Source organism: Corvus hawaiiensis, chromosome Z, assembly GCF_020740725.1.
Source record: "Corvus hawaiiensis isolate bCorHaw1 chromosome Z, bCorHaw1.pri.cur, whole genome shotgun sequence".
In the NCBI taxonomy this organism is placed as follows: domain Eukaryota; kingdom Metazoa; phylum Chordata; class Aves; order Passeriformes; family Corvidae; genus Corvus; species Corvus hawaiiensis.
This window is the reverse complement of record NC_063255.1, coordinates 12,639,306-12,661,080: the sequence shown is the minus strand read 5'-3', so window position 1 is coordinate 12,661,080 and position 21,775 is coordinate 12,639,306. Positions and strand designations below refer to the sequence as shown.

The following is a 21,775-nucleotide window of genomic DNA, read 5'->3' as shown; positions in this document are numbered from 1 at the left end:
CAAATACACTACAGAAAACATAATCAATCAAAGTAAGTTAACATTGTAGAAAAATATATGGGATTATAATATTAACTTAGTGGTAGAGTACTTAAAATACTTTCAAACAAATCTTTATTCCCACAAACATTTGAAAACATAACTCTGAAAATAAAAATTTCCTAACAAAGGAAATCTTTAAATGGAATATTGCTGAAATCACTCACTGTGATAAATAGTAATTCTCAGAAAAAGCTGAGAAGCAGGACTTAAACTAACAAATACTACTTGGGTTCAACACCAAAGCAACTTGACATTCTCACTTGCTTTGACAATATGGTATCTGAAGCATTTTGGCTTCCAAGAGCTTGACTTTTAGATAAGCAAAAAATGCTTTCCTCTGGCTTTTCAGTTGGGGTCACACTGGATCACAGATCCAATTCAACTACTTCTTAAGCACTGCTGTTATCTCACTTCTGGGAGGATCAAAGTCAGTCAGAGCCAGATCTTCAGTCAAAATTGTGACAAAAGTTGATAAAAAGGCTGAAGTACTTAATGCCTTCCCTGCCACAGTCTTTAGTAATAAGACCAGTTTTCTGATTAATAAACCCCCTGAGCTGGAAGACAGGGATGGCAAACAGAATGAAGACCCCAATCCAAGGGAAAGTGGTCAGCAACCTCATACACCACTTAAGACACTGTAGTGGGTTTGCTTTGTAACCGGGCAGAAACACCAATTTCGTGTAGTGGTTTGGCCCAAAATACTCATTACTGTTTATCTTCTGTGAGATAAGAATAAGGAGAAATGCAAAGCAGGGACCAATCTTGAAAGAATATAAAGAAGTTTAGTAACAGACCTAAAAGAAGAAAAAAAAAATCATACCACACCTTCAGAACACTTCCCCCCACCTTTCTCCCTTCTCCAAGTGACAATGTAAAAAGACAATCCTTAAGATGTTCAGTCTGTTTACCACTTCCATAATAACCTTGTTCAGTCCATTTAGGAAGAGGAGTCTCTCTTGTTCATGCTATGAACACATTATCACAACGAGACAGCTGCCCACTTCCCAATAACTCTGTTCAGTCCATTGGAAGAGGTCTCTCTGCTCGCATGTGAGTCCCTTCCCCCAACTTGCAGCTTCTCCCACAACTGCTTTCGGGGGTCCACTCTTGAAGGATTTTGGGGTACAATTTTAAGGTTGAGCCCTTCAGAAACAAAAGTTCTCTTCACCCATCTCTGGGAGCATTTCATCTCTAAGAACAGAGGCCCTTCTCCTTCCCTGGGAGCAAAGGGTCCTCCTCATCTTCATCGTTAGGACTATCTCTGGGAGCATCTCTAGCAACTGAGGTTTTCTCCTTTCCCATTTGGAGCAAAAGTCCTCATCTGGTTCATCTCTCCCTGTCCAAACTTCTCATGAAATTACAGCTGCGTCAGCATCTGCCTATCTCAGCGCAGGTGCTTTTGCTTACGAGCTGAACACTCCACCCCCCATATCTTCATGAAATTACAACGGGATGCTCTGATATATCATAGCTTTACAACAGAATTTCAGCTTTAAGCATCTCTTCTTTCTCCTCCCTCAGGTTTTCAGCTCTTCATAGCAATAAAAGGGTTAATCTCACCTGGGCCTTGCAGCTGGAATGTTGCTTATCACTGTCGGTCACATGATCTCTGCCGGACAGCAGAGCAGCTTTAGCTGAATCTTGGCTGCACTGGAGAGGGGGAGCCGAGCCGCTCCGGCTGCCCACAGCCCTGCTGTGGGGGGGTTCCATGGGTGGAACAGGGCCCATCAGCTCCAGGATGGCCATGGCCCAGCCCAGCCTGGCCTGAGCCGGGCCCGCTGGGCGCCGCATGGGGTCCACAGCCACCTGTCCCAGCACTGGAAACGAGAGAGAGCTCTGCCTGGGGTTTGTTTATTCTTAAGTGTGGATCACAGAGGCGGTCACAACTTTAAGTGGCTCAAAGAATTGTCCATATTCAAACAGGCCAGCTGATAGGTTCTGTCAGGTCACAGAGGAAGCTGTAAGCACCCCCCTGCAAGGACATCACTTCCGGGACTATGCTTGCTAACCCATGACAGACACACACAGTTCTACTGGGCTGGATGGGATGCACCAAAGGGTACTGAGGGAGAAGTACTCACTAAGCCAGCTTCCATCATTACCAACAGTCCTGGCTCACCAGGGAGGTTCCAGCTGACTGGAGGTTGGCAAAAGAGACACCCATTGACAAGAAGAGCTGGAAGAAGGGTCTGGGGAACTACAGACCTCTCAGCCTAACTGTGGTGCAGGGGTGTCACGGTTTAGCATAGTTTGGGTTTTTAGTTAAGGAGGGCTCCATCAGCCACAGAAGTGATTTTTTGCAAAGAGATGCTTACAGCTTCCTCTAGACCCGACAGAACCAATCAACTGGCTAGTTTGAACATTGGCAACTTTTTAAAGCCAGTTAAGAAGCTTGATACACCTCTGTGATCCACATTTAAGAACGAACAAACCCCAGGAAAGATCTTTTTCTTCCAGCTTTTGGACAGGTAACTGGGAGCCCAGGGCGTGGCCCAGCTGGGTCAGCCACGGCACGGCTTGGCTGAAATCTCAGCTGCTTCTGCTCGCTGGACACCCAGCGCAGCCCCCTCAGTGCGAGCCGGGCCGGCCGGGAAACAGCCACCCTGGAGCTGTGTGGCCCTGCTCCATCCACGGCCCTCTTCCCTCCGTGGCCCTGCTCCCTCCATGTCCCTGCTCCATCCACAGCCCTGTTCCCTCCGCGGCCCTGTTCCCTCCGTGGCCCTGTTCCCTCTGCGGCCCTGCTCCATCCACGGCCCTGTTCCCTCCGTGGCCCTGTTCCCTCCGTGGCCCTGCTCCCTCCGTGACCCTGCTCCCTCCGTGGCCCTGTTCCCTCCGTGGCCCTGTTCCCTCCATGTCCCTGTTCCCTCCGTGGCCCTGCTCCATCCGTATCCCTGTTCCCTCTGTGTCCCTGTTCCCTCCACGGCCCTCTTCCCTCCGCGGCCCTGCTCCGTGCAGGCAGCCCTGCGGCACGGCTCGGCCAGCCCGGCCCTCGCCCAGCGCGGCCAAAATTCATCTGAGGCCACTGCCCCACAAAGATCATGTGACCAACAGTGAGAGGCGAATTCCAGCTGCGGGGCCTGGGTGAGATTAACTCTCTTAGTGCTGTAAGATTGTCCAGAACAGATGAAGCCTGCAGACATCAATCCTCTCCCAAGTCAGAGGATAAGGAAAAGTGAAGCCACGTGAAGAAAACACCATAAAGACACCAAAGTCAGTGAAGAAGGAAGAGCCGAAACCCTGAGGGAGGAGAAGGAGGAGATGCTTCAAACCTAGAAGCTGAAATTCTGTTGTAAAGCTATGGTGATGGACTATGATACATCAAAATACCCACTGTAATTTCATGAAAGGATGGGGGGTGGAGCATTCAAATTGCAATTGTGAGCAAAAGTACCTGTGCTGAAATAAGCAAATGTTGAAGTAGCTGTGATTTGATGAGAAGCTTGAACAGAGAGAGATGAAAGTGATGAAGACCCTTGCTCCCAGGGAAGAAGAAGACCTCTGTTCCTGGAGCTGAAGATGCTCCCAGAGATAGGTGAAGAGAACCTTTGCTTCTGAACAGCCCAACCTTAAAATGGTACCCCAGTAGCTCAAGATTGGACCCTCGAAAACAGTTGTGGGGAAAGCTTGTTAGGTCCGGGGACTGGACTTTCATATGTGAGCAGAGAACCAACCCGGGCAGCTGTCTCGCTGTGACACTGAAGCCATAAGGGAACTGTTCTTGTGGAGATGTCTCCATAGCATGAGCAAGAGAGACTACTCTCCCTAAGTGAACTGAAAAAGAGATTGACTGTCCCTCTATTCAGCACTGGTGAGGCCAGCTTGAATGCTGGGTTCAGTTCTGGGCCCCTCAGTACAAGACAGACATTGAGGGGCTGTAGACTGTCCAGAGAAGAGCAACAAGGTTGGTGAAGGGTCTGGAGCATGAGTCTTGTGAGGAGCAACTGAGGGAGCTGGGGGTGTTTAGCCTGGACAAGAAGAGGCTCAGGGGAGACCTTATCACTCTCTATAACTCCTTGAAAGGAGGCAGGCTGTAGCCAGGTTGGGATCCATCTTTTCTACCAAGTGACAAGTGATAGAAGAGGAAATGGCTTCAAGTTATGCCAGGGGAGGTTTACACTGGATATCAGGAAAAACTGCTTCTCTACAAGGCTTGTCAAGCATTGGACCTGGCTGCCCAGGAAGGTGGGTTGAGTCTCCATTCCAGTAGGTATTTAAAAGATGTGCAGGTGCAATGTTTAGGGACATGGTTTAGTGGTGGGTTTGGCAATATTAATGGTTGGACACAATGATTTTACGGGTGTTCACCAACCTAAATGATCCTATCTGTTGGAACAAAAATTTTATCAGTTATACCTTTTTTTCTGTTTCCTACTCCACTGAAAAGCTGACTTGATCATCAAGTTAAAGCATAACAGACATCATTGATACACATGAGAAAAACTGTAAGATTTAAGCAACTAAAACTGCTTGCAAAAAAAAATACCTTGTTTGATGTGAAGTGGATGAAGGATGTCAACGTTATGTGGGGGAAAGATATAGAGCAGCTGCCTTGTGAAATAAGCAGCCATGAATCGTGCCATGGATCGAATCACAGCCATGGCAGTGTCAGTATGGATGCTGGTTACCATCCATAGTTCATGCTGAAAATACTTGGTATCTAAAAAAAAAAAAAAATCAAATTATAACATTATGAGAAAAATTATTTTGAATCTGAATGCTAAAATTATTTACTCACAGGTTATAAAACATTCTTTTAAAATGAGCAAACTTACTTAATTCCTTGACAAGCTTTCAGAACTTACAGAGTTTAATCTTTTACACTAATTACACATTATAGTAATATTAGAAGACTTTTTTACTAGGTTTTTAATGACTGGAGACGGACCTCTAGTATCCAAATTTAGACCAGCACTGAGTCAAAAAAACACTTGTTCAAACTTGGAAATTCAGATTTCACTTAGATTTAGACTTTGTAAAAAAAAAAAAAAAAAACTACAAGCACCTGCAAAAACATCCCACTGTCAAATTAGGACTGGCAGCCAAACTAAAATCTACTATTTTTTCATGTTGCATCATAAAAAAAGTTAATATAAAACCAATTCACATAATTTCCCCCTTATTTTTCTTATCCAAAGTCTTTCCTTGAGAGGATTAGAGTCTAAAATTATGTAGCAGGACACTAGAAGACAGTGAGAGTTGTCTAAACACATATTACAACAAGTGCAGCTGAAATATCATCTGCGGATCAGAAAAAGGTCTTTAAAGTCACTGAAAACAGTGTAAAGAGAAAAGCATCAAAAGCTGTCAAGTATGCATGTGAGGGCAGAGAAATTAGACACTAGGTTATTCAACAGTGTCAACATACCTTATCACACTTTTAGGTAATATAAACATACCGGAAAATTTTTCCATCTGACTTGCAGAAAGCTGTGATCGCCTTAGAATCTCTCTTACCAGATGATCACAGAGTCCCTGAGCTTCAGATATGTTATACTGATACAGGTGACAAAACAGTATTGCAAGATAGTATCTACGCTGAAGAAAACATGCTCTTTTTCCACCTGCATTAAAAGATTTTTAAAAAGGCAGAAGTCCAATTGGAAAAAAAAACAAACACAAAAACAGATGCAGCAAGTGAAAGTACTAGTTCTTTCCTCTCCAGAAACATATCTACAGAAACATATACTTTGCGGAATAGAAATCAGGAGCAGCTATTTTAGAGTATGATCCTTCTATACAACCTCTAAATCCCTAGTAAGTTAAAGCTCATCCACAACATTTTTACTTCTGCAGATATAGCAGTTTTCAAAACAATACTAGGCGTAACTGTTGAGACAAAGATAGGAGAGCTTAAGGAAGCCTAGACTTCAAAGAAAGAATGCCTAAACCACAGTGGAGTTACTTCAGCATCAACCAAGCTTCCAAGATTCTGAAGTTTTTCCTCAATGATGTATTCCTCTAATAACCAGCAGAATAATTCTAATAACCAGCAGAAAATTTTCCCATGATGCCTGGAAAGAGACTGTGGTATATCTGTTTCAAATCAACTCTTATGAAAACTCCTGAGAGAAGTTTTGTTACTTTCCAAACACTAATTCTTTTTATTTTACAGCTATTAAAGGAATTGACTTTTGTTCATCTGTTTTTCATTGTCTCTTTCTTGCTCACAGATATATCTAGAGCTTTTCTGCACGGAATACTTCATAATCACAGGAAAGCACTGGTATCAAAATAGAAATTCACAGACTTTTCTCAGAGAGCAACTAGTCTGGTGTCTATTCATCCCATCTTGATTTCAAATATGTGTCAGACCCTTTATGTGTCTCATCCCCTTTTTCTGAAGGGCACACAGAGTCAACAAATGTAAAGTGATTATACAACTTAACCCCTCCACCCCCAAAGATTTTATCCCTTACCTTTTATCTTGAGTTCACAAAGAGATCTTTTCCAAATGTCCACAGATTCTCTGTATGAGCCTAAAAGGAACTGTTCCTCACCTATAAAAGTGACATATTAACAAATTGAAAGCTCTACATAGTTACTTTTACATGTACAAATACATATGCTCTTATTTCAGTATCAGAGATTCACTGAAAGCAGAATGAAACATGTGAGTCCCCAGTAAACTTCTATTCTCACAATTAAGTCTAAATTTTGAGTATCTGAGAGAAGATGACTTCGAATACTCCTCACCAGGACAGGTAATGTAGGAGCTTTCCTCCAGGAGGAGCTCATGCATTGTATGGAGTGTTGGAGGAAGAGGAGCTAGAACTGTCATTTAAGGGAGAGAAACCAAGAACATGGCAAGGACACAGAATCATAGAGGGAGACATAAATGGGAAGCTGGGCTTAATAGTGTAGAAGTCAAAAGGAAGGCAGAACACAGGACAGTAAATTTTAAGAAATTAGGCTACAACTATATACTGCTTGGAAAATAAATATGCTAGATTAAGTCAATTATCTTAGGTTACACTAATTTAGATGCTTACTTGAAGCTGACTACATTTGTGAATACAACATGCTCATGCCCATGATGACCACATGGAGCAAACAAGATTTCTACACAGAAGAGACAAATTGTGATGCCCATTTACTTCAGCAGAAACAACACAAAACAAAGGACATAAGAATTTTTCAAGTTCAGAAGTTCACTTTTTAAAAATCTGGTAGTCACTCATTGTTATTAAGTTGGACCTAATTTGCCTAGTGTTCAATTAATGTTTTTACAAACCAGATATAGAATTCATCTTCAGATGTTGTTCTAATGTCACTCCTGAAGACTGAATGGTTGCTTGTATATGACTTAAAAGCAAGGAGACAACAGAAGCCTCTTTTGCATTCTTGTTCACTTTTCTTTTCAGCTGCACTTGATACCAAAGCACTTTCTTATATAATAGTCGCCATAGTACAGTCAACCTGTAATTCAAGAAATACAATATTATGGAATCAAGCAAGAACTAACAAAGTTGCTTACATCAATTTCTTACTTTCTTTTATTTTGCATTATACACCTGAAAATTAAGTTGTATCAACTACTTTCTTGACTTCAGTGAGGGGGAAAAATGAAACACTTTTTGCCTCATTTTTGACTAACAAACATTAATTCTTCTGAATTTTCTTAACACAGCAATCTAGTTTAAGCATCTAAATGCCCCCAAAATTCATCTCCTTGCTAGCTAAACAATGGGGAAATTAAATAATCTCACACAGAGAAACCTCAAAACTGGTATCAGCATCTTTATAAACATGACTGATTAGAAAACAACTTAAGCCTAACACAGAAAAGCAAAGACAAGAAAACAAGACTGCAGAGCATGGTTTTAGGGCTGGCAAGTCCCTGTTGCCTAGCACAGTCCTATTAGATGTACCTGCTCAGATACATAATAAGTTTAACAATACAAGCAAATACACATTGTTAGACACTCGAAGAAGCTTGCACAAAAGTGCAACACATCTGAATCTTCAAGTACTACTGGGTTCATAATTAACACATAAGGAGTCAGTCATATGCACAGTCCTCAGCACCTGGAGCACAATTAATCAAAAATACGGATTATCTTCTTGGAGACAACTGAACCTTGCATATCAGATTTGCAATGAACACAGTACTACATTTAAGGATTATTTAAGAAATACGTTTTACTGTAGTAGGACTAAATTTGTGAGTTATAATGCTTCTTATGTTCTAAATCTCTGGAAAGAAGAAGCCTGCTCTTGTGAATAACACACTTTTATTAATTTGAGTTTTGCAGTATGGAAATACACCAGTGATACCAGTATACTTTCCCAAAAGTTGGACAGCACACTTAAGTGTCTTTCAACTTTATGTGTATGGAAGAAATAGCTCTGACAGTTTAGTACGTTTCCATAAATGGGTTTTTCTTATTGCTGAGACACCACATCCATAATGAATAAAAACTTTGCTGACTAAATTGACATTATTGATATATTGCATATGAGCAGACTCTTGCTCCATAGAGTTTGAAACTGGGAAAGAGTGAAATGCAAAAGAGGCACTTAAACCGTCTAAATTTTTGATATCTGATTTGATGCTGCACTACCAGGCCTGGTGTCAGCTGTCAACTCATCAGTTATCGCCAAGCTGATTTGCAGTGATAGTATAGTCACCACAAGCAAACTATATTCAACTATAGGTCTGAGCCTTAATCTGCATGCTTTAATTGTTTATCTTTTACTTTCCATAGAGTAAAATGCAGGAAAAAAACCCAAAAGGGTATTGCAGTTAATAGTTCAACTCATACAATTTTTGTTCCATCATGAAGAACCACTTAGGTTGGAAAACACCCATAAGATCATTGTGTCCAACCATTAACATTGCCAAGTCCACCTCGAAACCACGTCCCTAAACACCATAGCTACACATCCTTTAAATACCTACAGGAGCGGAGACTCAACCCACTTTCGCAGGCAGCCAGCTCCAATGCTTGACAACCCTTTCAGCTACTGTGGGGCCCAGACCTGGACGCAGGACTTGATGCCTCAACTAGTGCCAGGTACAGAAGAACAGTCACTTCCCTGGTCCTGCTGCCAGGACTCCATTGGCCTTTTTGGCCGCCTGGGCACACACACTGGCTCATGTGCACCTGCTGTCAACCAGCACCCCAGGTCCTTTTCTGCTGGGCAGCTTTCCAGCCACTCTGCCCCAGCCTGTTGATATACTGCCTGATATAGTGCCTGCGGTGCTGCCTGAGGTTGTTTTCATCCACAAGGGCAGGACCTGGTACTTGGCCTCATTGCACCTCATAGCATTGGCTTCAGCCTATCAAAGCAGTGAGTCCAGATCCCTCTGCAGAGCCTTCCTGCCATCTAGCAGATCAACACTCCCACTCAACCTAGTGTTATTTGTGAATTGACTGAAGGTGCTCTCCATCCCCTCATCCAGATCATTGATAAAGATATTAGTCAGGGCTGTCCCCAATACTGAGTCCTAGGGAACACCACAGTGACCAGCTGCAGCTGGATGTAACTCCATTCACCACCACTCCCCAGGCCCAGCCACTAGCCAGCTCTTAACCCAGCAAAGAGCACTCCTGTCCAAGCCACGAGCAGCCAGTTTCTCCAGGAGGAAGTTCTGGGAACCTTTGTCACAGGCTTTACTAAAGTCCAAGTAGACAGTACCCACAGCCTTTCCCTCATCCATCAAGTAGGTGACCTGTCACAGAAGAGACCAGGTTGGTCATGCAGGACCCACCTTTCATAAACCTGTGCTGGCTGGGCCTGATCACCTGGTTTTGCTGTACATTTTTTTTTCCCCATGCAAAGATTATTCATACCTTTTTTCTGTTTCTGTGTCACGGTTTACTTGAGGAGGCTCTCTAAGCAGAGATTTCAGTGAGCTGAACTGCTGAGTAGTACTGTCATCAAGAACTAAGAAAACAGGCACAGTGAGTGAGTCAAGTTCCACAAGAATGTTACTGTCAGGAGTTGAAAAAAAATTCTCGTACTGTATTACACATACTCTACTTAGAGTGTGAGAAACCATTTTCAAAAGACAGAAGCATGCCAAAAGGTTTTTTGAGAACAACTGATCTTGTCGCTGTATAAGCATCAGTTTTAAAGTTTCTAATGTCAGTTTTGCCACATGCCCAGTCACACTGGCTCTTGAATGCCAGTACAAGACAGTCAAACACTGCTGAAAATATTTGAGGACACAGTGCATCCATTGAGTGTTCTTCACAGACTTGTTTAAAGACGCATCCTGGTTTAGCAAAGTACATTTCACAAACTGAACAATGCTGAAAAAGTGGATAATGCAGTTCACTGTGTAATTCAGTAACACATCTTTCTCTTCCGTATTTTTTGAAATCCCTATCTGCCATGCACCAAGGAGGTTTTTCTGAATGGAATATAGTTCCAATGATGATTTATCTTTCTCTTCAATATCATCTTCTGCATGGATGGTATCAAACATTGATGCAAATTCTAAGCAGCCTTGATCAGCTTTACTAACAAACGAATGGATTCTTTGGTTATAGAAGCTGGAAGGGTTATTGCAAAACTGCTTTTCATTGTCTGATTCTTCTTCATGGTCCTAAATCAGACAAGCAAAAAATCAACAGTTTAATTCAAGTTTATTATTGATAGAGAGAGAGAGCATAGACTGTTACGAACCAACATTTAGTGAGTCTCACAAATGAAATTTTTATGCTCAATTACCTTGCTTAAATGCTAGTACATTTAATAAACTGCAATTTCATCTCAATCTCAAATTAAATGTCGTTATTTGCAAAACAGTTGGGCAGACAGAAATTAAATTACCTAACAACAAAATTACACTGCCAATACAGCAGTAGATACTATATGAGAAAGTGAAACCCTGTCCTTCATTAAGCCTAGAGTACAAGACAGAGATTTTGCCAGATACCTGTAAGATATAAAAGCTATTCAACAAAAGCTCAAAAGCTTCAAAGAACAAACCAAAATGCAAAAGCATGAAATGAAGTTGGGAAAGGCTCTTCAATAGCTATGATCACAGGGCCACTCTTCCAAAAGACAAATACAGATTTTGGAACTGATTGAAGAACCCTCTAAAACTGAGGATAAAGATAAGTATCTTATTTACTAAGGATAAGACTGTTATTAAAATACTCTACAGCCCCATACATTTTATTATAAAGTGAAGCTAAAGTATTAGGTTTCCAGGGAGACCTTACAGGACCTTTCATAAAGGGGGCTACAAGAGAGCAGGAGAGAGACTTTTACATGGTCAGGTAGTGATAGAACAAGGGACAATGGTTTTAAGCTGAGAGAGGGCAGGCTTAGATAAGGCATTAGGCAGAAATTCTTTACTGTGAAAGTGCTGAGATTCTGGAATGGGTTGTCCAGGGAAACTGTGGCTGCCCTATCCTTGAAGTATCCAAGGCCAGGACATGTAGAAGGTGTCCCTGCCCCTAGAAGAGGGTGGAACTGGATGATCCTTAAGGTCCCTTCCAACACAAACCATTCTATGTACTGAAATACAGTAAATTGATATATATGTAGATTGGCACATACTCCTCCAAAAGTGAATACATACTGAAGGAAATATTATGCTTGAAAAAAAAAATCAAGTATCAGTTGAAGAAAATAAGCATGTTCCTCACACCTATACAGAAAAAGAGAATTTAACCAATATTGAATTATTTTAAATACATGTAACAAGAACAAATAAACCTTTTTTTTTTTAAAAAAAACCCCCACTGTTATTTCCCCTTATAATACCTTAAACTTGTGTAATTTCACAATCGTAAGTGGAAAAATGCCATTAAGTACCAGTAAATCCATGGTTTTCTCATTCATTTCTGTTGTGTCCTCCTCCAGGAATCTCGGAATGGTGGAGAAGATAGAACTTTGATTTTGAACTTGTTTTAAAAGACTAGCTTTTAAAGACATCAGTGATCTTAAATACCAAGATCTCCCTTTAGACTAAAAGAAATAACAACAACAGAAAACATATTATCAGTTTCTAGCAAGACAGACACTTTCTAAACAAGTCAAGGAAATTGGTGACTGATGTAAAAAGCTCCAGTTCAAAAGTCCCAGAAAGACAGGGAGAACAGGTCAGCAAGCATCTGTTGCACAGAAACAAACTATCACCTCACCATGCTTTGGGGAGCAGAAATCTCTCACACCAGACAACTTTAGTTTGAAAGAATTTGCTTTCTTGATGCCTAGAAATTTGCCTGTATGTAGGATTTTTCTGCATTTTTACTATACGTACCTCTTTAAATCCTCAAGCTCACTATTCTAGCTTATGCAGGAACACCATGATAGCTCACTTCTCCAAAAATCCAGAACAGAAACTGAATTGCAACTGAGAAGTTGCATTCTATCAGCAAATGCAAGTATTCTGAACTAAGTATCTGTTATATCTTATGTGGTCAGCAACGGTACCAGGACCTCTTCCCTCAATGGTTTCCCTTCTCCCAGACTTTGCTCAATTTAGAAGTGACAGAAAATTAAACAGAAATGCTTTAATTAAGCTTTAATTGCCACCCTTGACTGAACAGCTAGTAGACAAATACATGCAGAACCATTGGGACAAAGTTAGAGAGGATTTACAGAATTCTTTCTGCATCATTCTGAAAGGGTGAGTTTGTCAGAGCAGCATAATGCCTGTCAATGCCCTGAATCAACTCTACAGATGTAGAAATCCCTGCTTCTTTTACAGTTCCAACAAAAAGTAATATAGTGACAATTAAGACTGTCCCACCCACTACATTTTACTGAAATATCACCCAGACATCAAAGGAATAAAATTTCAGTAAAACTGTATTCATTGTTTGGCAGATCAACATGTTTAAACAACTTTATAATTCAAAGGTATTCAGTCTAGATTTTACACTTTTTCATGCACATGAGATTTTTTACTTAAAGCCTGCAAAACAGTTCATAACCCTACCTTGAAGTTCAGCAAATTCTGATGGATATTTTCAAGCTGTTGGGTTGAATCAAGCAGAAGGGATCTTATAAATCCTGATGGCGAAAAGTTGTTAGGAAATCTTAGCAGTGTTACCATATATCCATCAGAGACAATGAGGTAGGGTAGTCTTGGATGTGAAGCAACAGAGAATCTCTGTCTCATGAGGTCACATTCAGAATCTGAAGAACCAAGAGACTGGCTGGAGTCTCGACAGAAAGAGCGGTGCTGTCTAAAATAGAAATACATCAAAAATTAAGAAGCAACTATCATATGTAATAATCACAAACAGGAATAACTTCATAACATGTAATACCATGCACTCTACTATCCAAGTAAGTCCTTTCAGAATCCTAGCGAAGTGTCTAAACTTTTGCAGGATGAGTGCTCTGGATAACACTATTTATGCTTGCAAGACGCCAGTATTTTACTACAGTAGCAACTTCTTTTAATTTAAACAAATTAAAACCAGCTTTCAGTATTCATTTATTATTTCATTAGTAATAATTGTACTTTTTCATAATTTGACTTTAAATTTCTATATCACACTTTCTTATCTAGCTCTTATTTGTTATGACAAATACTGAAATATGAAATTTGAAGGGTTACGCTAAGAAAGTCATATATGAAAGACAAAAGAATCCTGAAAATCTGAATCTCACAATTTCAGCATCAGTTAGGACATTCAATAGAAAAATTATATAAACACACAAATCTTCTGTTTCAGAAAGGTCTTCCTTATACAGAAATCCCTCCTTACTGAGTTCCAGAAAACTGTGTAATACATGTATTCTATTAGCCACCTAATACATTGTGTTTATTTGAAAAAAAATTAGCAGCATACATTCAATATCTCATCATAATTCATGTATTTTAATACATTTTAGTATCTGATTTTTCAACCAGATAGTGTAAGAAGGTAGTATACCGCTTTGAATGCCTTCACAAGGTTTTATATTTACACACTATCTGGTTTAAGGCATGCAAAATTATTAAGATTTTTAAAAAATAATTAAAGCTAAGATTCTATCTTGTTTTCTCTATTTGACTGTGTTACTTTCAGTTTATGCTAAAGCATATTTATCACCTTCTACTCTCTCATGCACCCAGCAGCATAATCTCAGAATTCAGATCTAGAAAATCCCAAAACAACATTTTTAAAACTACCTAGTTTCTGTCCATGCAAATATGTTATTTACAATATCTTACATCAGGTTCTATACATAAAATTAAACAGTGAGCAGAGAAATAGCACTGGATTAAAATAAATTTGCACTTTAAGCACTTTTGTAAGTTTCATTTTTTCTTCTTTCATTAAAAAATGCTAATTTTAATTACTAATAAATTCAAACAGTTTTAGAAAAACAAATCACTTTATGTATACTTACATTGTCGCAATGTCAATTTTCATCACGACAAACGCATTATAAGAAATAGAAAAGAACTATGAATGAGAAACAGATATTGGAAAGACACATGAAAAGCAAAAGAGTGAATTTGAAAGATTACATTTATGCAAAATTATAATAAATATGATAGAAAGTAAGGTAACACCATAAGACAGCAATATATAAACCTTTTCAAACCCTTTTACCTGTATGTTATTAGTGGATGAAATGGAATAAACTGTGCTGGTCCAAATTCTACAGAGCATCCAGAAGCAATTAAGGTCAGCAATTCACCCATACATGTCAATAAAATCAAAGATCCACGTTTTAACATGCAAGCCAAGAAAAGGCTATCAGGAGTCCAACACATATCGCCAACCCAGTAAGATCTAAATTGGGCAGGTAAAAAAATATTTTTTCTCTGTCAAATTTCTGCATCAGAGAGTTACGATAGTTATAAAATAAACAAATAAGCCATAACACAAAACAAAAAAATCCACAACAGCAGGAGAAACAGCATCACTTACTGACCTGATGAATCTGGATGGGGTCATGCTACTCTTGCTACTACAACCTCGAAGGCTACCCGAAACAGTTACAAAATTCAACGTATTTAAAAATAAAACCTGAGTTGCCTAGAAAGAAAAAATAAATGTAAAGACATCATAAATGTTTGTATCAAAATGTCATTATTGTAAAAAAAATGTCTACTATTTACTTATGCATTATATTTGGCGTACTGGTAACATTACCATACATGAAAATGACATTGCATTTCAATATTTACTACTATGTGAATATTTATTAAATTCTACACCGTGTTCAACACTTGAAAAATAACTAAGGATTATGATATACTTAATATATGACTCAATAGTCTTTTTAACATAACTTTTTCTAAAACACTCAATGTAAGATCTGTCTTCTTTAGTCTTTCTGGTAATTAACAACTGGAGGTTTGAAGGTTTGCATCATCCCAACTTAGTACATCAAATAAACTGGTCCATGTTCCCCATCATCATAAGCATTAAAAAGTACATTAAAATTTGACCTCTGAGTTGTTAATAGGAATAACACTATGAAGTGGGAGCTCCAAAACATGTTAGGCTGAGGCTTGACTGAGAATTGATGCCTTTTCCTGGTCTTAAAATCAAGAGTCAAACACGGTTAGAAGGGAAAAAGGGATTTTACCTTGGTAGTTATTTTAAGGATCCTTAGGTGCACACGTCCAGGTCGAATGCACCGAAATGCACACTACGGTGCCTCCCAAAAGATCGGGTATAGCATTATAGGTTTTACTAATTAGCATATCTATCAAAAATTCCCCAGTGAGAGGCTTGAATGAGCCCCCCCTCCCCAAGGAACCTTCCCCTGACTGGTTCTATCTTGGTTTACAGAATGTGTTCTGGAGAGGACCTTGGGGTCTGGGGCACACTGATCCCTAGCTACAAAGCTTCTAAAATGTTTAGTCTCTCAGCTTGACAAACAAGTCCAAGAATGTAGGCAAAAAGCACTAAGAATATAGAAGTTGTAAAAAGGTATAAAAGGGGTTTAAAAGAAAAGGCAAAAAATCATCATGGCATCAGAATCACCCAGAATCTTTGCAGATAAAATGCAGTAACTGAAATTAACTTCTTTATTATCGCAGCTTAGAAATGACAGAGGATCTTATACCTACTTCTAACTGAACATCACATTCAAACAATTATGAGCTGTAGTTTTTAGCTGTGGATATCAATGTGAATGTAATTCCATGTCCCCTTATGAGTGCTGACGAATCACCCTAAAACTGTGTTTTTAAATCCTCGTTACCACTTCATTCAAACTGAACTCTTAGCTTAAATGATGCCCTGTCATACATACCTTTGGATTAGTTTGGTTAACAGCTACTGCAAGCAGAAGTCCATCTCCTGCAAATGCACATAGCAGAGCTCCCCTTGACTTTACAGACACACACTGAGGAACCAAGTTAACAAGAGAACAAGTCTGCTGTACCCACTGGATCTGGTATGGCAAAGAACTGAATACCAACAAAAAGACAACAAAACCAAGTGGTCACTCCATTTTGCAGAATGGGATTATTCCTATATAGTAAAAAATCATGCAATACAAAATCATATAAAGCATGAGCTATAAAAAAAACCCCCACCTGTTTTTCTTCATATGCTTTACGAATGAAAAAAAAAAATTTGTATTTACTCAAGTTTAAAAATTATATCTGAGCACTAAGAATTATTTTTATGGGATGGGAATTTGGACTGTAAGTCTAGAACATACAAATCTATATAGATCAATGACACATAATTGAGGCACTTGCACTCTAGCCAGGAAGAGCTTCCTCAGACCTTGTAATACCACCCACCCCAGGAATACTCAGAATTTGAAAATCAACACTATGCGGCTCTGAACAAAAATCTGTGGATGACCCATTACTGAAAGTGTTAAAGGACATGTTGGATTATGCTTCCAGCAACCTGATCTAGTGGAAGGTATTCCTGCCCATCGCAGGGAGGTTAGGCTATGTGACCTTTACAGGTCCCTTTCAATCCAAACCATTCTGTGATCTTAAAAAGATTCAAAACATGACAGAAAATACAATTCTGTCTAGAAGCATGCCGTCCAACTGACAGGAAAAAAAAAATAATATGAAAAAATTAATTAAAAAACAGCAAGCAATGAAACTAAGCCTAAGTTGGCATAAGAAAATATTAGTAAAATGTCTTAGAAATGTGGTTACAATTTCAGGCTGCAACTACTATGATGTGAATGGATGGATGGATGGATGGATGGATGGACAGACAGACAGACAGACAGACATTTCTGCACTGAGTATTTTATGCTCTATTTCATTTTTTATTTTACCAGAAAGGAATTACCATGCCCTTGATAAACTGAAGATTAGGTCAAGGAGGACATCATTAGTAAGTCAGTATAAAAAGAACATCATATAACAAAAGCAGTTGTACCACATCATGTGTAGGACAAAATTTTAGCAAATTACTCAAGTAACACCTGCAGAGGACATATCCATTTAAACTCACAGATATATATGTCACCCAGCAAGAGGAACGGACTACACATATACTCCAGATTATTACTCAATTGCATTTTTAACTGGTTGTATCAGTATAACTGTGTCAGTATTTGGTCCCAACCCAGATAAAGACACACTATTCTCATCAAGCAAAAGAAATGGAAAGGGCAACAGAAAACCAATAAAATACACAAATCCGCATAATAAAGAAGAGGAAGAGGTAGTCAGGGCATTCATGGCTGTATAAGAAATATAAGAAAATATAAAATAAGCAATATTAAGAAAAAACAACAAAAATACATTCTATTATCATAATGCAAAAAACTATGACACTAAAACACATGTGCGTGCCAACAGGCATATGTATACATAGCTACCCACATAGAATGAAGAATACACACATTTTTATCTGGGTGTAAGCTGATAATGAAGTATGGAATATGTAAATAAATGCTGTTATATTAACACATTTTACAGGGGACATGTAAAGGACAGGGGAGAATGGCTTTAAAATCACAGAGAGCATCCTAAAAACATACATATGTGAACATAAGTAGGTGCTTATAACCATAGGCTAACTGGACATCCATGTAAATGTGTTCAGTTGCATCTCTGAATCCCAACTATAAAAAATAATTAAAATGTTCCTGAAGCTGTTGTAACTTCAGATATCTTTGAACTTACCTAACATTTTTAAAGGCACTTTCATGCCATCGAAGAATCAAAAATGTGAGCACCAAACAATCGCCAGAGTAAAACACAAAAGCAGATAAACAGCAATCACCTAGTACCTGTAAAAAAAGAGAAAACAATCAAAACAATCCCAAAAAGCTCATCGCACACAAACTTCTCTTTAATTATCCATGTATTTAGATCAATAGCTATTTCAATTCAGATTAAATAATACAATGTTGTCATTCAGAAATGTAAAGGCTGCCAAGAACATAAATAGGCTAGACACTCTGATCTGATCCAGTATAGCTGTTCTTATGTTGTCATTAAATATAACATGAACCAAATAATTAAGCCTACGCAAAATGCCGAAGAGGCAGACATGGCTTTCAAAATTCACTGAAGCTTTTGTTGCTCTAATTTAACTAAGAAATAAAATGATTGCTTTACGGTTTATTTCTTACCTCATTTTCTATGAAAGCAGCATGCACTCCAGTTTCTTTTTCTTCAGTAGAAGGCAATATGACTGATTCATCAGGTAAAATTTGTGTCCAACGCCCAGAAGAAGAGTTTTTACAAGAGGCTGTATTTTTGTGTTCTGTGCTCTCCCAAAGAAAGACACACGCTGTAGGAGTAGTTAATAGTACCTTTCTGCCATCTCCAGATACATACAAGTACAACTTCATTGAACACTCTGGAGGGAAAAAATAACAACAAACACAACAATGTGCCAGAACAGTTTTTGTTCCGTCATTAGACATAGAATTAAAAAGAATAGAAGAAGCAAATTTTACTTCCCATCTATGACAAGAAATCCAAGCTGCCATGTTAAGCATCTTAAATTTCCAGCTTCACCACTGATAGCAGACCTTGGGCAGCAGTAATGTCAGATGGACGTTCATCTCTATGCATCCTATGAAGTATCTTTCCCACAACACTCAGCCATTAGAGATGTTTCCTGAGATTGTCTAAGGGCTCTACTATGGATTCCTTTTAGCTCTTAAGTGTACTACTGATCTTCCCTGAAATTACAGAATTTCTTCTGCAACACTTAACTTTACAAGCTGGTATCAGTGACGCTATCCAATACAAGGCAGTATTAGATACTTAAGTTTGCAAATATGTGTCTTGACTTTATTCTCTCCAGCTAGCATTTGTCATAAAAGCCCACCTAGAGAACAGGCTTCAAATTATCCATATACTGTTTACATCAAATGTATATCTGCTCTAAAATATTGATAACCTAGTCAGGAATGCTTTTTTACAGTAAAAAATTAACCATTAAAAAAATACACTTACAGTATTTGAAAATGAACTATTTACAGGGATTAATAAATGAAAAATCTGTATCACCCAAATAACAAAGGACATTTGCCAAAGTTTATCTAGCATACAAATCATACAAATGCAAAACAATATGATAATATAGTTTTTACTCACGTAATAGCTTTTAAAGAATGGAAAACAAGTTTCCCTCTATTCCATTTTTTTACAGGATTAATTGAAAAGAAACCTACCTTCTGCTGCTGCTACTACTTTCTTGGACTCTTCGATTGCTGGCACAATTTTCAAGTAGTCCCGATCTTTATTCCAAAGAAATAGCTCTCCTGTTGTAAGTATTCCTGCCAACCAAGCAGCTGTGTTCATTGGGGAAGAGAAGTTTTGAAGGATATTACTGTGAAGTACTTAAAATTACTTCTCTTCCATCTTAGCCACAGTTTTAGAGCTAACAGTGAACTGGCAGATCCTTTAGATATCTGCCTTTCCAGACTCTTACAAATACAAATAAAATGACCTCAGTTTATAATACATAAGCTATTATACTTAACCATTTCCTGATGTTGTTAAGACAACCACATTTTTCAACAATGACTGCAGCGAAGGGATTTTCTTCTTCGTCTTCCCTGAAGCCAGGTTAATTTCATTTATACGTTTACCATCTAGAAGAAAAACAGCCTCTTTTTCCTATTGAAAGAATTAAAGAGCATTTAATTTTTTCAAAATGCTGTTTTCTACACAAGCTTGAAAAATAATGCTGAGATAAAAAAATGTTAGGGGAAAAATACAGTAAGAGCAGCAATTGCCATATTAACTTCATTCTTTGGTATATTTGCCTTACAGTACATCATATCTACCATGGACCTATACTGATGATGAACTTGATTCACAGGTTTCAAACGACCAAACAATTTTACAGTTATTATTAAAAAGTTATTCCAAGTACCTCAACTAAAGTACCTGCTAAAAAATGACAAAAATTGGACATTAACTATCTTGTCTTACAGTGTTTAATTGAGTGAGATAGCTGCCAGTGATTTCAATAGAAAAAAAAAAACAACCAGCCTTAAATTCAAATCATAGAAGCAAAAAAATTAGTCTCATTTTATCGAAGTCTAAGAAAGAATGTCTTTCAACAGATGCAGGATGCAATGGGGAAAACCAAATTGTTCTCATTTCCCATAATGTACTGTAAAAAAGGTTATGAAAACTAGAACCATCAAAGCAACAATCTCATCTAAGGTGTGGGTCTTTGGGGTAGGAAAAAAAAAGGCTCTGCAATGTTTCCCTGAGAAATTTTGAATCTCCAGCCTCATATCAATAAGATAAAAATCGTTTATTTTGATAACCCTTAAGATGCACTCAAATCACTTCCTGAGGTTGTTTTTACACCCTCCTAAAGCAAGTGGAAGTGCAAAGTATTATACAATTAAAACTCTTTGCAGAATTTTATATAACGAGTTCATTGCACTTACCTGTCCAACCCATGATATGCGAGGCCATGGTTTTCTTTGCTTGATACACGTAGAGATGAGCACATCTAGCTTAATCTCCATTCTTACTAAACTTCTAGGTAACCATTACACAAAAAAGCAAATAGTGGTTTTTTCACACATTTACAGAGAAACTGAGAAAGAAAAAAAATAGAGCGAAAGTTTTTGTTATCTGGGGGCAGGCGCAGAGGAGAGGAACTCAGACGCAAAGTCCTGACTATCTCTAGCAGCTTCCTGCTAAACACAAAGAGAACTGATGCTTATCCGTACCTCCAAACTATATTTTCGTCCGTGCAGCTCAGCGGCGATGTGCTGCTCAGCCGTGCGGGTTATCACACGCTTGCTCAGAAGCACTTAAGAGAGAGAAGACGCAAGTACATTGCTAAGAACTCCAAAAACGCACAAGACGAGGAAAACGTCCGGCGAGATCAGGAACTCCAGGGGCAGGGGCGCCGGCCTGGCGCGGGGCCAGCCGCTCGGCCCAGCGCGGGGAGCGACGGGCGGCACAGGCTTCCCCCGCCGCCGCCGCCGAGCGCCATTCGCGGCAACCCGCGCTGCCTGTGCCCGGCTCAGGGCGGAGACGGCCCCGTGCCGGACTCCTCCCCCGGGGCACGAGCAGCGGGAGGTGCTGCGCACCCAGACCGCTGCTGGCTCGCCAGGGCCGGGGCGCCGAGGGAACCCGGCCCCGCCGCCCCGCGCTCCCCCCGCGCTGTGGCAGCCGCCGGGCCGGCGCAGGGCGCAGCCGCAGCCCCGCCCCGCGGGTCCCGGCGGGAGGGGCGGGCCTTCCTGTGCCGCCCCGGGCGGGCTCAGCGCAAGGCGTCCGGCTAGCCCCGCGCCTCTGAACGCGCCGACTTGGCAAGACGGGTGGGAGTCTCGCTGGCAGCCCAGAAAGCTGCCCGTACCCTCGGCTGTATTCAAAGCAGCGTGGCCAGAAGACGGAGGGGATTCG

General features: G+C 39.6%; 1 protein-coding gene across 5 annotated transcripts in view; it reads right to left on the bottom strand.

Moving 5' to 3' along the window:
* Positions 1-21,519, bottom strand: part of CPLANE1 (ciliogenesis and planar polarity effector complex subunit 1) — a 60,133-nt gene extending 38,614 nt beyond the window's left edge. For 2 of the 5 annotated variants that reach the window (XM_048290918.1, XM_048290917.1), the window contains exons 1-16: positions 21,097-21,519; positions 20,809-20,960; positions 19,885-20,020; positions 19,573-19,692; positions 18,520-18,749; positions 18,068-18,174; positions 16,213-16,369; positions 14,881-14,984; positions 14,556-14,738; positions 12,944-13,193; positions 11,764-11,967; positions 9,837-10,594; positions 7,274-7,458; positions 6,459-6,539; positions 5,439-5,603; positions 4,526-4,699 (exon numbers count right to left, since the gene is read on the bottom strand). In XM_048290918.1, coding sequence (XP_048146875.1) covers positions 4,526-4,699; positions 5,439-5,603; positions 6,459-6,539; positions 7,274-7,458; positions 9,837-10,594; positions 11,764-11,967; positions 12,944-13,193; positions 14,556-14,738; positions 14,881-14,984; positions 16,213-16,369; positions 18,068-18,174; positions 18,520-18,749; positions 19,573-19,692; positions 19,885-20,020; positions 20,809-20,889 — 2,935 coding nt within the window. In that variant the 5' untranslated portion in view covers positions 20,890-20,960; positions 21,097-21,519. The remainder of the gene's footprint in view (positions 1-4,525; positions 4,700-5,438; positions 5,604-6,458; positions 6,540-7,273; positions 7,459-9,836; positions 10,595-11,763; positions 11,968-12,943; positions 13,194-14,555; positions 14,739-14,880; positions 14,985-16,212; positions 16,370-18,067; positions 18,175-18,519; positions 18,750-19,572; positions 19,693-19,884; positions 20,021-20,808; positions 20,961-21,096) is intronic. The other 3 variants (XM_048290919.1, XM_048290921.1, XM_048290920.1) reach the window with 3 other exon arrangements.
* Between the last annotated feature and the right edge of the window lie 256 nt (positions 21,520-21,775).